General features: G+C 45.3%; 4 protein-coding genes across 4 annotated transcripts; 2 read left to right on the top strand and 2 right to left on the bottom strand.

Moving 5' to 3' along the window:
- The first annotated feature begins 1,755 nt into the window (after positions 1-1,755).
- LOC6548207 (paired mesoderm homeobox protein 2B) lies at positions 1,756-3,142 on the top strand. The gene is made up of 3 exons (XM_001976450.3): positions 1,756-2,320; positions 2,430-2,623; positions 2,903-3,142. Exons 1-3 carry the CDS (start codon positions 2,047-2,049, stop codon positions 3,092-3,094), a joined length of 660 nt encoding a protein of 219 aa, XP_001976486.1. The 5' UTR covers positions 1,756-2,046; the 3' UTR covers positions 3,095-3,142.
- Positions 3,143-3,824: 682 nt separating this feature from the next.
- LOC6548206 lies at positions 3,825-5,538 on the top strand. Its single transcript, XM_001976449.3, has 3 exons — positions 3,825-4,219; positions 4,274-4,613; positions 4,769-5,538. The coding sequence occupies exons 1-3, from the start codon at positions 4,017-4,019 to the stop codon at positions 5,444-5,446; spliced, it is 1,221 nt and encodes a 406-aa protein (XP_001976485.1). The 5' UTR covers positions 3,825-4,016; the 3' UTR covers positions 5,447-5,538.
- LOC6548205 (leukocyte surface antigen CD53) lies at positions 5,494-7,943 on the bottom strand. The gene is made up of 5 exons (XM_001976448.3): positions 7,437-7,943; positions 6,572-6,760; positions 6,321-6,506; positions 5,982-6,182; positions 5,494-5,924 (listed from the first exon to the last, which is right to left on the bottom strand). Exons 1-5 carry the CDS (start codon positions 7,500-7,502, stop codon positions 5,706-5,708), a joined length of 861 nt encoding a protein of 286 aa, XP_001976484.1. The 5' UTR covers positions 7,503-7,943; the 3' UTR covers positions 5,494-5,705.
- An 891-nt stretch (positions 7,944-8,834) lies between these two features.
- Positions 8,835-15,983, bottom strand: LOC6548204 (transcription factor Ken). The gene is made up of 3 exons (XM_001976447.3): positions 15,355-15,983; positions 11,214-11,383; positions 8,835-11,157 (listed from the first exon to the last, which is right to left on the bottom strand). Exons 1-3 carry the CDS (start codon positions 15,361-15,363, stop codon positions 9,546-9,548), a joined length of 1,791 nt encoding a protein of 596 aa, XP_001976483.1. The 5' UTR covers positions 15,364-15,983; the 3' UTR covers positions 8,835-9,545.
- Positions 15,984-16,197: the final 214 nt, after the last annotated feature.

Genomic DNA, 16,197 nt, shown 5'->3' on the forward strand with positions numbered 1-16,197 from the left:
TGGCGCTGTGCTTGAGGTTTTGTAAAGACTTAGCTAGGTACTCGTTCCAACTCGGTGATTAGCAAAAGAAAAAGCCTGCACTATACCAACCTAGTAGTAGATACAACACACCCATGCTAAACCCTTTTTTCTTTACTTTTTCTAATCTAACAATAGTAGTTTTTCTGAAAACTGACTCGAGAAAACCTGATAGGCATCCAAATAGTTCTAGGCCCGTATGCACAACTCGCACAAAATCCAGGCCCGTTTTCTTGTGGGTTGGAATCCACTTAAACTAGCTTTCTCTCTTGAGACTTTATAAATAAATATCTTTCAGGATCTTCGGGGTGGGTTTGGGATCGGGTTAAGCACACATTCCAGCTGGGTTCCGTTCGGGTCGATCACCTCCAACATGTGGTTAGTATAACATTTATTTTATGTGGAATGAGCCACGCACTTGTAATCATCAGTTGTTTATACCCGGGGTTTGATATTATTATTATTCCACAGCTACATTGGAAATTAATCATCATATTCCTATTATTTCGGTGGAGATATAAAAGTTACTCCATCGCATTCTTCGTAGGCATAAAAACACAAATGTTCAAATTACAATGTAACACAGTCATTTATTCCAAGACTTTCATGTTGGGTACAAGAAAAAGTCGCAATGGCTTATTATTATGATTTTGATTTACATAGACTTGCAATTTAAGTAATGGTTATTATGAAGCAGTTTCTTTTTGCACGAGTGTAAGTTTGAGTATGTGGCTTTGTTTTTCCAAAGACTTACTCGTTCCAACTCGTTGATTAAGAAAAGAAAAGGCTTCACGCTACCATGCAAATGTGTAAATAAAATCCACAAGAGCTATTTAGACCATTTTCAACTTGAAAGAGGTACATTTGTCTATTCTAAGTATTGTAAGTATTATGCAGCCAAATGGAACAAGTTGTATTTAAAAATGGTTTGAAAAGATTAGAACAACATGACTAACAACACATGGAAACGCCTCCTGATTCACAATTCAGCATTAGGGTGTCCGAAAAACAAGTTCAGCGCAGAGTAAATAAAAATTAGGCGTTACTCTGATTAACAGGAATTAACTAATCGAAATAATCCGCAGAGCAAATAATTGTTTCCGAAAACCGGGGTTGTATCCTGCCAGCACCTTTAAACAATGTTTCAATCAGCCCAATGTTATAAACAAGAAAGATAGTAAGGTGTCTGTTATCCATTGTGTTTGGTACAACACCATTTGTTTTATCAAGTTGGTGAGCAGCTGTACTCCTGAAGCCAGACTCCCAGATACCCTTTCCTGTTCAGATTTCGAGTTCCAATTAAATGCACAACTTACGTTACATCGGCTGTGTATCCTTAAGAGTTTCTACTACGTTTAGTACTTTCAACGAAAGATTTTCATTTTACTTGATTTAATTAATATTCTACAGACCCATTTCCCTTAATTGCACAGAGAGGACATTCCAGCTTCGTGGTTGCCCGATAAGCCAATTTAATCTTCTGAGTGTTGCTTTTTGAGGCCTGTGAAAATTGGTGCACTCGAAGAAAACTTCTCTAAGAGGCGGCTTGTAAAATGAAATGATTTTGAGGAAATATCCTGTGGAAACAGCATTTCTGAGTGATGATGTGATGAATCAGGACCGAATCAGCGATGCCACCATGAAATGGACAAAAGTAACTGCACTCTTTGGGCAATTTGCACAAGTAAATTTGGAGAGCGCAGAGCATTTTCGCGCAGTGCACGACACGCGCCGGAAAGTGGCATTTCCACCCCTATGTCGAGTGGAGCTCGTTAGCACCGCCTCCAAACGCGGAAACGAATGAAATTTTCCGTCCCGTTCTCCCGAGACAAGTGCAGCATCCTTGTTCGGCCAACGTGAATGTCCTGTAGTTGATACAATCGTAATCGAAGCTTATTTATTCAAGGGCAGTTAAAAAGTGTGTGCTGCCGCGGAGCTACTATAACTATGTGTTTTATGGCCGAATGACTCATTAGCGGGCTGTAAAATTTCAATCGAGTGCCGTGTGTGAATTTACCTGCAGATGCGATGGAATTTTCACTGCTCAACAAGGCGAACTTCGACAAGGATTGTTTGTACACCGCCAACTCCGAGTTCTATAACAATAGCGCCAATGGAGGGCTGTCCGTGGCCAATCACATGAATCACTACAACCTCATGATTGACTCCAGCTACAAGCTGTGCGCCAACGAGACTGCGATCCGCGGTTCCCTCAACCAGGAGTCGAGCTTACTGTTTTCCAAAATCACCACAGTCTCAGAATTTTACCCGGGCACCCACAACATTGGCTCCTACAACTCGGGTAAGTTCAGTAGCTATGGCCCCACCTGCGTCCAAGGCACCTCCATCGAACCAGTCTTGACTATAAACCCGTAATCTCGAACCCTCTGGGAATCTTCACCATGCCACAGACTTCCATTTGAAGTCCTTCGGAGACGACGGTTTGAGCCTGACCGACAAATCAAAACAGAGGCGGATTCGTACCACTTTCACGTCCAACCAGCTGAACGAGCTGGAGAAGATCTTCCTGGAAACCCACTACCCAGACATCTACACCAGGGAAGAGATCGCATCAAAACTCCACTTGACGGAAGCCCGAGTTCAGGTGAGCAAAACCCATGAATTGGTTGTAAAGTAAAGTAGATGGGTAGTATAGGATATTTATGAAGAAATACACATTACATTCGAAACATGGAGTAACTATTTAATATGTTCCGAAAAAACTATGGTTGATAGGTTCCAATATTATAGGTATGGGGTCCTTTCTCTCGCTATCCTTTCTAGGCTTACAATCGAAGCACAGAAAAATAATTAATCATATCTGGTTAAAGGACTGAAAACGTTCCAGAAATCAACTTTATAAAACCAATTGCCTGTATTTCAGGTGTGGTTCCAGAACCGAAGAGCAAAGTTTCGCAAGCAGGAGAGGCATGCCATTTACATAATGAAGGACAAGTCCAGCAAAATGGATGGCCGAAAGAATCCTGCGGCAGGATCGAAATACCTGGGCCCATCTCTCAAGGGACCCCAGAATGCCCATGCCCGTCAAATGAAATGCTTATACGATCAAATCTAGAATCCACTAATATCTATGTAAATATTAGTATACTTTTGATGAACGAAGTTATTTTGATATTATTTATACCGACTACTTGGAGCGAATTGCGTTAAATAAATAAGATCTGTGTACCACTTTGCTTGTTTTCCCCGGACCCGAAGTCACATCCTCTGGGACATCTGGCTTAGCACCCTTTTGAGGGCTCAGCCGGCTAAGCCTGTGGGCAGGAAAACAAGGACTTTACTGGGGGTTGAAGGGTCACCATCTACAAGTAGCGAACCTCACGCCCTTCAGGGTAAATTGTCATCCAATTATCGGGCGGGAGAGGATTGGATCGGCATTAAAGCGAGTAATCAGTTGATGGTGGCGATTCGGTACGCTCAATAAAGCAATTGTTGTGCAATGCCCACCGCAGGGATTGATGGTGAATACCTCTCAGATATAATTAACAAGATCAAATTCAATTGTAGTTTATTGAAATCGTATGTGCCTATTTATATCTGCAACAGGACCCACCACATTGCAATTCATAAGTGATTTCCGTATTTTAAACACCGACTTTTGAATTTGTTCTATACTTCCTTTTTTACCTTTTAGATGTAAATATCTTAAAATACAAATATATTTAAGCTTTTTAAACATTTACATAACGTACTTTTCCACTTCTAAATGGTTTGGTTTTGTCACTTTAATTTTAGTATTTCAATTTTCAATACATATTAATTATTTTATTTCGATTCTCCAAGACCTTTTTCAATTCCATCGTTCCCATGGAAATCAGCATATATAGGTTGAAATACCCCCAATACAAACAAAAATACCGCCATCTGCGGTATTAATTCGCGAACGCGCTAGAGATTTTGTTGCTCTTCGGCCAGCTGCATGTTATTTGTTAATCGGCTGGTTATAACACTTTATGAATTAAAACTGATAATTGACGATGCTGCGATCGAGGATTTCCTGCGCACTGCCACCCAGGAGACTGGCGTCCTACTTCTCGGCGGAATTCAACAAGGTGGCGCACGAGGGACCGGCGAAATTCGACACAAGCAGCAGTCATGCCGTAAGAAGTGTGGATTTGGATCTGTTCGTCAATCCGGATAACCGGCCCATGGACCTGGTGGATCGCCTGCTCAAGCTCAGGTGGGTGTGGCTAAATCAGACGCGGTGTTTCTACTCATAGGATAACGCTTGCAGGCAACAGAAGGAGGCCAGTTTGGTGCCGCTGCTTCCCAGTGTCTTGGTCAAGCAATTGCTGGACTCCACCAATCCCCAGGAGGCGATATCGGTGCTCCGTAATCCCATCCAGTACGGCCTCTTTGTGGACCAGTTCTCCGGCTGCTTCCTGTTGGACTTTCTGCTGCAGAATGGCCATGCGGTGGAATCCGCACAGCTGGCCACTGTTCTCGTGGACAGAAACTTATGCAACAACGAGTTGCTGGAGTCCCTGGCCCTCCAGTCCTTCTGGTCCTTCGCGAAGGACTTCAAGCCCTTCGAGTCCTCTCAAGTTCAACCTCCTGCCAAAAATGCTGAAGTGGTAAGCTAATCCAAATCCAGTCCTTAAATGTTCTAAATACGAGTTAAATATGGAGTGGCTTAGTTATCAGCTAAGCGGCTGGAATCTATAATCATTTTGAGATTCTGTTCCTTTTGGCATTTTACCAAGCCACTAATCATACCTGAATTTACCAGGAAAAAGTTCGTGTGAAGTTCATTCGCAATTATCCCGACGATGCCAGCGAAAACACCGAAGAGAAGAAACTGGGTCGAGCCATGGTTCGATTGGGCTCCGGCGAAGGGTCCTTGAAAGAACTGAAGCAGAACGTTGCCCTACTTGGCTATGTCATATCCGGACAAGTCCCCGAGGCCTTCAGCCTTCTGACCTCGAACCCATCTCCTCTGCACAAGGAGACTCTATCAGCCGCCCAGAGCATAGTTGAAAGCCTTAAGCTGGAGGGATCCGAAGAGCTGCTGAAGTCCCTGCAGGAAGCCCTTGAGAAGAGTACCAAATCGAATGCCATTCAATCGCTGCTGGAGAACAGCGTCAAAGCCAGTGTTCAGAAGTTTGAGCCCAAGCTGCTGGCCGACTACGGCGAGTCCTATCAGGAGTGGGCCAAGAAGTTCGAGGCGGCCGTACAGCGCCAACTGGAAGCACAAAGTGTAGAGGAGCGCAAGGCCAGCATCCAGAAGACCCTTAGCGAACTGGAGGCCAAGCGGCAGAACCTATGGTTCTTCGAGAACAGGGACGACATCGACATCCAGATCTACAAGAAGAAGGTCTACTATCCCAAGCGCTGGTTCGGCAAAAAGAAGAAGCCCAAGGCAGCAGACACCTTCTATGTGCCGCCGAATATCACGCACAACGGCTAGTCCTCAATAGTCCACCCTCGACAACCCGTGGCCACAAACAAGTTAGATCCAATTGTTTTTAAGCTTTAATTAAACTACTGGAGAGTTAATCCAAATTCAAATGTTGTTTCTTTTCTCGAACGTTAAATTGTTTAAAATTACCATAACGTAACATTGAGGGTCACAGTTATATTCATTCCATCTCAGTTTACAACATTTTTTTTATACTTTTTCTTTGGAGTTTCCATAAATTTTTGCATCCTTAAAAGCTAATCGTCTGTCATTTGTGCATGGCCGAGGGCAGAGCAGTTTTTAAAACCCGCTGCCCGGGTGCTGAAGGGGATAGATTGATGGGCGAGGGCATGTCGTGCCTCTTATCCTGTATGGTCAGGGGCAAGAACTGCTGCTGCTTCTTTTTCCGATTCATGTTCATGGGATGGGTGTTGTCGTTCTTGCCGAACAGAATGGTCAGGTGGACAGCACAGAAGATTCCCAGGCTCTGTACGTTGGTTTTCAATTAAATTGGTGAACTAACAAGAATCCAAGTAGGGCTCACCTGGAAAATGGCTATGACGGCAGCTCCGAAGGCGGTGATCAGCAGTCGGTTCCTGATCTGCTCCGACACGACGGCCAGGCATCCGCGCTTGTAGTGGGTATCACATGCTGACTCGTAGGCGTGCTCCGGACGCGAGCAGCAGGACCAGGGCAGCGAAAGTCGGCGGTAATCGAGAGGTCCGTCTACGCCGCAACATTGCAACTAATTGAAAGTAAACGAGGGTGAATTACTGTGCAGCCATCTCTACGTCAAGATACCCCAATACTCATATGTATATGGTTAATAATCCTTTGGGTGCTCAACTAAATGTGGTCTGTCTCTAGACCGCTCTTGGCTCACCTGCGACTGCATCCTATTCCACAGATGTAGGTTATCCACCTTGGTGCGCGAAAACTTGTCCAAGAACTCGACGAAGGAGTCGTCGATGAAGATCTCCACCGAAGTGGGCAGGTTCTCCCTCATGGCCAGAGACCAGCCGCAGATGATGAACTGAACACAGATGCAGGCTACCAAAAGGGCGGCAAACTGAGAATGTTCCAAAGGATACAGGTTACGGTGGAACTGATGTGTAGGTAATACACGACCATTACCATTCCCAGGAGGCAGCGCTTGCGTTGATTGGTGGCCTGGCAGCCCATCCAGCAGAGGATGAAGGTGACGGGTCCCAGGCAAAGCAGGATCGCGGCCGGAGCCCACAGCTTGTTCTGCACCATTCCATAGTAGACCGAGTGTCCCCAGAGCAGGGATGTTCCCAGGAAGATCTGCGCAGCTCCAGTCAGCTGCAATGGAGTAGAGATAAGGATAAGCGTAAGGCTTTCGGGCGCTCCTCTTATCACTGCCTGCTGATTTTCATCTCAAGGCCCCGTGGGTGTCCTTGGACGAGGCCTCAGCTGCACCGTGTGTATTCGGCACCATGTAGTACACACTATGGATGCTATGGCGATGGGGTCTACTCCCTTTTGACGTCACATGCCGTGGAGCTCTATGTGCACGCATGTGTATACTTGTGCCTATGTACTTAGCGCAGCTTTAAGTAGCTCAAGGTCGCCGCAAGTCGGGACCAGAACGCAAGGCATTATCCTGCCAGCGATGTATGTATGATGTATGTATTTCTGTACGATGTATGTAACTGGTGTAGAAATGCACTGGCGGGTGTGTATCAATGGTGTTGTCTACATGGGTAGAATTGACTTACTTTCGGAAACTAATTAACTCCATTTGTCGAGACAAAAGGGAGGGCACTGCATTTGGGGTTCCCTTTCAATGATGTCTTTTGAAATTGCAAATATGTAAATCGGGCAATCTGGAAATCTTCACGACCCACAAACTATCAACATGCATACATACATACATATGTACATGTACATACAAACGAGTTTAAGTACAATGTAGGCTTATGTAATTTGACAAGTATGTTGTTGTGGCCCCGTTTGGACGCACACCAATGCAACTTACCGCTAGGAGCACCACATAACTGTAAACCAAATACTTAAAACATTTTATTTTCTTCGGCAATGCCATGCTTTCCCGTTATCCTTGATGCTCGCTCACTGTCCCTGTCCCTTTCCCGCAATCACTGAACTACCGTTAGTAAACCGAATCCGACTGCGTTTGTGTGCATATGTCGCCGTGGTATTGATATTGGTAATGGTATTGGTGCTGGTGTGCGTGTATGTGGATTTTCGATCTGGAGCTGGAGTTCTTGGACCGAATCTTGGGATTCGTCGGACTAAGATTCCGATTCAGATTCCTATCTTGCGGATGGCTGTCTTTGAACACCACATAGTCGCGGGCGTCAACTCGCGTTCCCGACTGATCGGATGCAATTTTTAACTAAAAATAACAGTTAACGTTAACTCCGAGCGACTCGAAATCGTCCGCAGTCGAAAATACGCATTCGACGGTCTGACCAGTTGGCTCCTTGTTTTGTTATACTTCAGCGACCAGCAGTGCGAATATTATCTATAACCGTCGCCTCGCTTGTGAATCGCGATTCGATGACAGCGCCACTTGGGCGCTAAAAGCCGTTACTTTTCAAAAGGGGAGTTCAAACAGTGCTCCATTTGCGGCAAAGTAGCACAAAAAATTAGGTTTTCGAAGGTAACCAACTGAAATTTCAGTGCACTTTGCCTAGTGTAGAGTGCATCTCTACACTTTTAGGAATGTTTTTAAATCAGTTATGGTTAGCAGACTATAATGACTTATGTATTTAATTCATATGTTGCTTAATTCATAAAATATACTTAATAATATTCCAAAAAATATAGCAAATTTAAGCATCAGTGCCCTTAAATATTTCATAATATATAAAAATTTAATTAAATATACATTTTGGCACTTGGGCTGCCAACTCAAGCTTGCCAGCCGGAAAATACCCCTTAAATACCAAACTATTAACGGCTTTCTCCGGCCCTAAAATTTAAATAAAGCTTTCACAAATTGCAGCAATATTACTACAATACGATGGATTTATTTTTACCTACAATAATATAAAGTTAACAAGACAGAATGCTATAGTCGCGTTCCCCTACTATCAGATACCCGTTACTCAGCTAGTGGAATGCAAACGAGAAATTTCAACATTTTTTGCGCTGCGTCTATGTCTCTGGAAGCTGCATGCTTTTGTATTTAAACTTTTGTAGATCAAGGAGATCAAGGCGTTCATACGGACATGGGCAGTTCGACTCGGCTATCGATCCTGATCAAGATACATATTCTTTATATTGTCGGAAATGCTTCCTTCTGCCTGTTACATACTTTTCAACGAATCTAGTACACCCTTTTACTCTACGAGTAACGGGTATAAAAATCTCCCATCCACATTCCTCTTAAAATTGTACACAAAAGACAGCGTCGGTTTAAAATAAAGTATATTTCTAAAAATGATCGAAAGAGTATAAACAAAACGGAAATGCTTTTCTGATTTTATTACGAGCTTGCGAATTATACTGTACACTTTACACACTTTAATTGGCGATTTTAGGAGGGAATACGTAAAATCTTAACACAAAGAGTGTATCAAAAGGTTTGGGCAATGAAGTTCATGCAAGACGGGTTGGAAATACAATAGAAATTAAAATACCTCTCGTATAGACATATGCTTACAAATAAGTGTTCCACTGTGAATGGACCAGCCGCTTAAAAATTATTGGATTGGGCGTCTAGAGCAAGGGCGTAAGTAGTAGTGGTGCATTTGCGGGGAATTGGAATCGGGATTGGATGTCGAATACAACTTAAATGAGAAAACAACGTGAGTGGCCTCCGGGGTGCGCATTCGAAATGAAAAATGATCAAGGATCATGCGGATTCGGATGTGGAGCTCCAGGACGTTGCGTGAAATATGATCGAGCGGAATCGCGTGAATGTGTTGCGTTGCGTAAACTTACGATTTAAATTTAGATTTTACATATTTATACAATAGGCAATTAAATCTGCTACTGCTACTATTTAAAATTCAGGTCTCTTTGCAATTGTCCGTCCGGCGGCGAATCAGTTTGGATCGACTTGGATCGGATCGGACAGATGGGATACTCTCGGATTATGCGGTTGCCGATGCCCGGGACACTATTCGCGCAGATTCTTCGTCAGCAGCAGGTTATTGTGGTGGCCGGACAGGTGGCGGACGAGCTCCTGGACCGACTCGAAGCACATGGAGCAGAAGCAGCAGCTGTACCGGTTCTCCGTGTCTGCCCCGTTGGTGGTGGTGATGACGTTCCGATGAACAGAGCACAGATGCTTCAGCAGGTGGGCCTTCTGCTTGAACATGGCCACGCAGAGGCGGCACGCAAACGGCTTCTCGCCGGTGTGGACGCGCAGATGGGTCTTGAGGTTCCAGGACATGCCGAACTGTTTGCCGCAGTACTCGCAACGATATTCCCGCACCGAGGAGGCGTGCGTGTTGCTGCCGGCCAAGTTCGCACCGGACCCGGAGGCCGACCCACTGCGTCCCTCCGGATGGTCCAGGTTTAGACTGATGTGCGACAGACTAGAGAGTCGCGACTGCAGATTGGGCATTGCGGACATGGCTGCGTTCTGGTTGGACTGCCACTGGTACACGAACTGGGGGGCCAAGTGCATCGGCATCTCGGGACTCTGGGCTCGATTGCGCTGCGACTCCAGCAAATGCTTCCTGTCCGGCGTCAGTGTGTCCCCATTGAGTGCTCCGTCCTCCAGGTGCGCTAGCATGTTCTTCTCCGATCCAAAGCCCGAAATGGGCGAGGTCGTCGACTTGGCCAGGCGCAGTTCCTCCAGTAGGCTGTGTGGGTACGAAGTGAACGGCTGGTTGTCGCTCTGCGTGTTGTGGAATCCGGGTCGCCGCTTCCTATGCGGCGTTACCACGTAGTTCTCCGGCGAGCTGTTGATGTCAGACCCATCCGACAACGGCTTCATCACGTCCTTGTGCGAGTCGAAGAATAGGCCCTTTCGCTTCGTGCTTTCGCTCGCTGTCACTGCCAAGTCGATGCCGCTGTGGTCTGATCCGGATCCTAGGGTTCTGCTCGCCGAGTTCTCGCTCTTCGTCCGAAGGTCGAGTGAAAGGTTGACGGGATTAATAGTTGAGCTGCTGCTATTGTTGTTGTTGTTATTATTGTTGTTGTTGTGGTGGTGGTGATGGTGGTGCTGGTGGTTGCTGCTGGCGCTGATGTTGCTGTTGCTGCCGCTGGTGCCGCTGGGCGGTGCATTAGAGAGATTTACAATTTCATCCGTGTCCTTGTCGCTTTTGTTGTCCTTGTGGGTGCAGTCGTCCTCGTCCTCCTCCTTGTTGTTGTGGCCACCGCTCCGCTCGCACTCGGCCGCACTCTCGCAGTTGTCGTTGGAGTTGAAGGCAGACGAGAAGTCCGCGGCGTTGCGCGACTCATCCACGCTGTCCACCTCGTACTTGAGCGTCTGATCTGGCTCCAGATTCTGCGGGCTGGTGTACTGCTGCTTCCGCCTGTCTGCCCGATCCCGCAGGCCGCCGCACTTGCTGCTCAGATAGGCGGAGTCGGTGGTCTTCCAGCTGTCCGACTTGATCTGCAGCAGCAGCAGCAAGTCGTGCAGATAGTTCACATCCCGCGAGGTAATGCACGTCTGCCCGGAGTACAGGAAGTCCAGCAGGAACTTGAAGTAGGTGGCATTCACGTCCGGAAAGTATACGGTGGTGGAGCAGTCGCTCAAATGGGTGTCTTCCAGCAGGTTCCTACGGCAAAAACGATGCATTAGTTCACTGTAGAGGATGTATTTCAGGCAAATTACCTTATCAACGGACTGGCGGCCGCCAGGACCAACTTGTGGGCGTGCAGCTTCACTTTGTTCTCGCAGACGATAGTCAGGTCCGCCGGGTGCTCCCCTCTGAAGGCTGCTCCGATTTCTTTGAGTATGCACTCGCCATGCTTGCTGTATTGCAACATCAACATTCTTTGAAACTGCAAGTGGAAGAGCAAGTATGTCGGGTATGGTTAGATTTCTGCTATTTCTTTGGCCCAGATCATGGGTATCAAATTGCGAAGAGTCCCACATCAACTACAGAACAAATTCTGTAGTTCTTCACAATTGTATTACTAGGAAAAACTTGCTTAAATGCTAAGGCACAATCACCCAAATAAAGTACAAATTAGTACGTATACGTAATATTCCATTTCCTAACACGCAATCTTGACCTAGGACAAGTATTATTATGAAAACGTTATCTGTAGCTGTTTAGTACAGGAATTCTGAAATTGTTTATGCTTCAATTGTTCTCAAGCGAAAAGCTTGATAATAACAATTTAACATGAGGAGCAATTTTTGAGCAATGAGCTGAGTTCTTTTCCCTAAAAACTAAAAACATTACTGCCGTTCAGAAAGTGTAAAATGATTTCAAAGGGTAATGGGTGATCAAAGAGTTATGGGCTGTTTAAAGACCGACTTACGGAAGTTCGAGCTATAGAAGTTGAACTGTATGACTACTTAATGGAGTTATTAACGAATGTATGTGGAGCATGTGGTAAAAGTGAGGCCAGTGAAATAGAAAGTTGTGGAATGGGAAGTCTGCATCTTTTTGCTTTGGTATTACACAATCCGCCTTTCACCGCCTGTGTCGCCCTCTCTTTCTTCATCGCCCCCTCTCTTCCACTTTCCAGCGATTGTGTCATGCACGCACACAAGCGCACAGCGCTTTTTGTTAGAAAAAGGATCGTGGAAAGAGATTGGAAAGTGCTTTCCATAACGGTTTAGTGCGACATATTACTGCAATTTCAGCATGCGATCGTGTATGTGTGTGTGTGTGTGCTGGCATTAACAAACTTCCCATAAAGCAATAGTAAATGTTTACTAATCAGGTTTTTAGGTTTTTCTGTACTTGGTCTTTTTGTAATACTGCAACCCACAATCGTTATACATGCATGTGTGTGTGTGTGTGTGTGTGCTTTGTTGGAAAAGATGAAAGCTTCACTTCATAGAGCTCCACTATGTTGTTGTTGCTGCTATTGTTGTTTGTGGTAATGGTGTTGCCTCCAAAAAAGCTTTCCCGCTGTGTTGTACTGTTGTTGTCGCTGTTTCTTTTATGCGATGAAATTGTTACACTGAAATTCGCTGGCCTGTGCAATTGTGTCGTTGTACACAGGCAGAAAAATGTGGTCTCATGTTATATTTTATTAACTTGCAGGTGAATGTGCCATTCAATTTGATGGATCATTTAAATGTGGATCAAATGATAGTGGTAAAAGTAAAATTCTTTTGTGAAGTTGAAGCGCAGTTAAGTAACATATGTACTTTCTAGCCAAAAGATGTGATACAATGTGGGAATCTTTTAAAAATTATGTAAAATCTGCAACGGCGAGAGGCTTTTTCTTTCTGTGTAGCGAACTGTATCTGTGTAAGGTCTGTCGCGTGTGCGTGTGAGTGTAGTGCAGCGGGGCTTTTGCAAGTGTGCGTTCACTGGGGGGCCACCATTATTGTATTGTGCAAGAGCATGGCTTGTAAGCTCTTTTCGGCTGCGCTAGTGTGAGTGAGTGTCTGCATGGCCCCACGAAAAGTAATAAACCAAAAAGCGAAGCTAAAGTTCAGCAGCAGCAGATCTCGAAAACGGAAAAAACGAAAAACTTCGGAAAGATAGTCTTGCTTTTTGTTACGCTCTGCTGCTTCTCCCCACCATCACCCCTGACCATTCGCCACCACCGCCCCCTGGCTCCACCACTCCTTTTGCATGGAGACGAACGAAACGTTCACTTTCAATAAAACTTGAATGACTGGCTTGGCGGAGAGCAAGAGAATGGAAATGGGAATGTTGTATTTGGCTTGGGAATGGCAAGCGAAAGCTGAGCATGGATCTTTTGTTTTTCGCTTTTGCACTGGCACTGGAGTGGGGGATCTGGTGTGCTCATTCTAACGCTAGATAAATTCCAAAGCGGTATTGACAGAACATATACAGATGTATGTATCTGTGAGTGTGTGGTTGTATACTTAATGCTTCCACGAATCAGGGCCATTCACTTTCTACAAGTTGCTCAGCGCATTTCGCAATCGAAATCTGCTTGCGAGCAGAGCATGACTAAAGATCGTTACAACATTTAAGGCAATCAAAAGGTGAAAGTTCATGGTAATAATTCCTTAAATTAAAGACGCTACAGGGATACGTAATACGTATGTGTGTTTGTGTATTTCCCAACATTTCTCCTCTCTCTTCGCGGGACTCACACACTCGCCACTCTCACGCGCACTTCGGCAAACTGGAAATGAGAATGAAAGGGACAAAGCGAACGAGGAGGAGGAGGAGAAGGAAGAGGAGGATCGAGGGAAGGGCGATACGAAAACAAAACGCGCTAACTCACAATGTGCGCATAAAATCACCTTTCACAAAAAGCTTTTCTCCTCTCTATGCTGTGTATGTGTGTCTGTATGTCCAACGATCGGGGTATAAAGCTAAACAACGAAACAGACATAGCGACATATAGACATATAGACGGAGAACGCAATCGTTTGTATATGTATATTTCCACACTTTCCGATTTTTGTCGTCGTCATCGTTCCCATGTAATGTAAATGTAGTTTTACAATTACTCTTTCCCCTGCGCATGGTGGTGTGTGTGCAGATTGCGTGAGTGTTTACGAATATAAAGCACATGTGTCTATTTCCAAGTGGAAGAGAATGGCAAAGGGAACGGAAGCGGGAGCGGGAGCGGGTACGAGAAAGGGGAACTGGAAATGGAACTGGAAACTGAAATGGAACTGGAATCGCACGGATCTTATCCGATCGAAGGCCTCAAAAGAGAAAGCTATGCGAGGTTTTGAAAGTATTATAAGCTCGCGTAAAGGTAAAAAGTTAAAAGGGAGCGGAGCGCGCATTCAAACTCGTTTTCCTGCCCTCTCTGTCGCTCCAACGCATTCGCATTCTCCTCCTTTCCCGCTCTCTCCCGCGCTGTCCCTGCCCTGCCCCCTTTCACAAAAGCTCTGGCTTGCTGATCCGAAAAGAAGCGAGGGAAAATGGCAAAGAGTCGCCGTCTTCGTCTTCGTCTTTCGTACTTGTTGTAAATGCTACACTCGTAAAAGTGACCCAAATTTGAATTGCATAACTCCATAAGCTGGGCGATACGGAGAAAGATAGGAAATGGGCTCGTAAGGGGTTTACAATGCGCTAGTTTCGTGGACGCTGTCAACGGATCTACGTTTTAAAATATATGACAGATAAGGCGTACTAAACGGGGAAATCAAAGATCTCCTCACAACAGCCTTTCAAAGTTTTCCCCCACCCACGCGCCTTTGGACTGAAACCCCTCCCGCTGGAAAACCTACGCCCCTGGGTTTGCTAACAGCATATTTTGTAACATCTGCGCGATCGTGTAACCCTATGCGTGTGCGAGTGTGTGGCTTCGTGTGTGTGTGCTTTTTCACCTTCACTCTTATTGGAAAGCAGTTAAGTTGGTCGAGTGCGTGCGCCAATGTACGTATGTATGTACGTGGATATGTGTCTTCAAATTCCATGACATGCATACGATCGCACCAATACACGGGCAGTATAACGCAGACAAAAGCACGCGATGAAGGTCACTAAGCCTTTCTTGTCTCCAGTTGTTGTTGTTTCGCTGGGTTCAGTTGTTGTTGCAGTGCTAATGATGTTCATGACGACGAAGATTGGATCGCCACGAACCGAAGCTTCGAGGCAAAGTTTTGGATACGATACCATACGATGCGATCCAAACCGAGCTTGGAATGTTTTCAGTTTTCTGCTTTTCTGTTTTCTCTACCACTATTAAGTTAGTTTCTGACCTTGGCTGCTTTGTGTGCTTAGGTGCACAAAGAGCCACACACACGTATCGCAGACCCAAAACCCCGACTTTTATCTCAGCGATGTTGCAATGCCCAAAGATGATGAAAATCTCAAACCTCGGAAAAGCTTGCTGCCGAACGGCGGACTCACCTCTTTCATTAAGTTGGTTGTTCAGCAGTTGGTTAATCCCAGTATGAATATAGTTTCATTCACTCGAGCACTTTCTGTTCTGATCGCCTAATCCCTGCGATCGGCCATTTACTGCAGGCTGCTCACTGGAAACTTTCGATTTCATTGACCATGGTTTGTTTATATTTTTTGGAGCCAATTTCACAGAATTTCGCAGATTTTTAAATTTCTCTTTTTGGCTTTTCCTGCTGCCTCTTTCTCTTCCTCTTCTTCTTATGCGACGCAAGAAATATCCACCAACACACTGGCAATGCTCACACAAACACACACTCACTAAAGTTCACTACAACGGCACAACTACAACTACAACGGCAACATTACTTTAACTAGGTTGAAGTTTTGTTTTTTCTTTTTGTTTTATTGCGAAATAAAAAACTTGATTGGTAAAACTTTTTCTGGCGCGAGCGCGACTGCGAGTGCGAGCGGGAAAAATGAACCGATCTTGCCTCTCTCTTGATTTTCGATTTCAGCTTCTGCCTTTGCTTTTGCTTTGCTTGTGCTTCCCACTTTCAGTTTGCGCGCGCGCACGTCCGTTCACTCGGAGCCTTTTTTTTTGACTGTGCGATCTTTGCGAACTTCGCTGCGCCGCGCTGCTGCTGCTCTGCCGCCGCCGACGCCGCCGCCTCTGCCGCCAACCAGGCAGCAACAACAACAACATCGGACCGTTACAGTGGGCCTGCATAGTTTTTCGCCACCTGACAGTGAATTCAAACTTTTAGATATTTTTTAGTGCCAACCTGTTGCTTTGGCAGCCACTTTATTTTCGTATTAAAAATTATCTTAAGACCAAATATATAAATTGTG

The sequence above is a fragment of the Drosophila erecta genome, unplaced genomic scaffold, assembly GCF_003286155.1.
Source record: "Drosophila erecta strain 14021-0224.00,06,07 unplaced genomic scaffold, DereRS2 tig00000092-arrow-pilon, whole genome shotgun sequence".
NCBI classification, from domain to species: Eukaryota; Metazoa; Arthropoda; class Insecta; order Diptera; family Drosophilidae; genus Drosophila; species Drosophila erecta.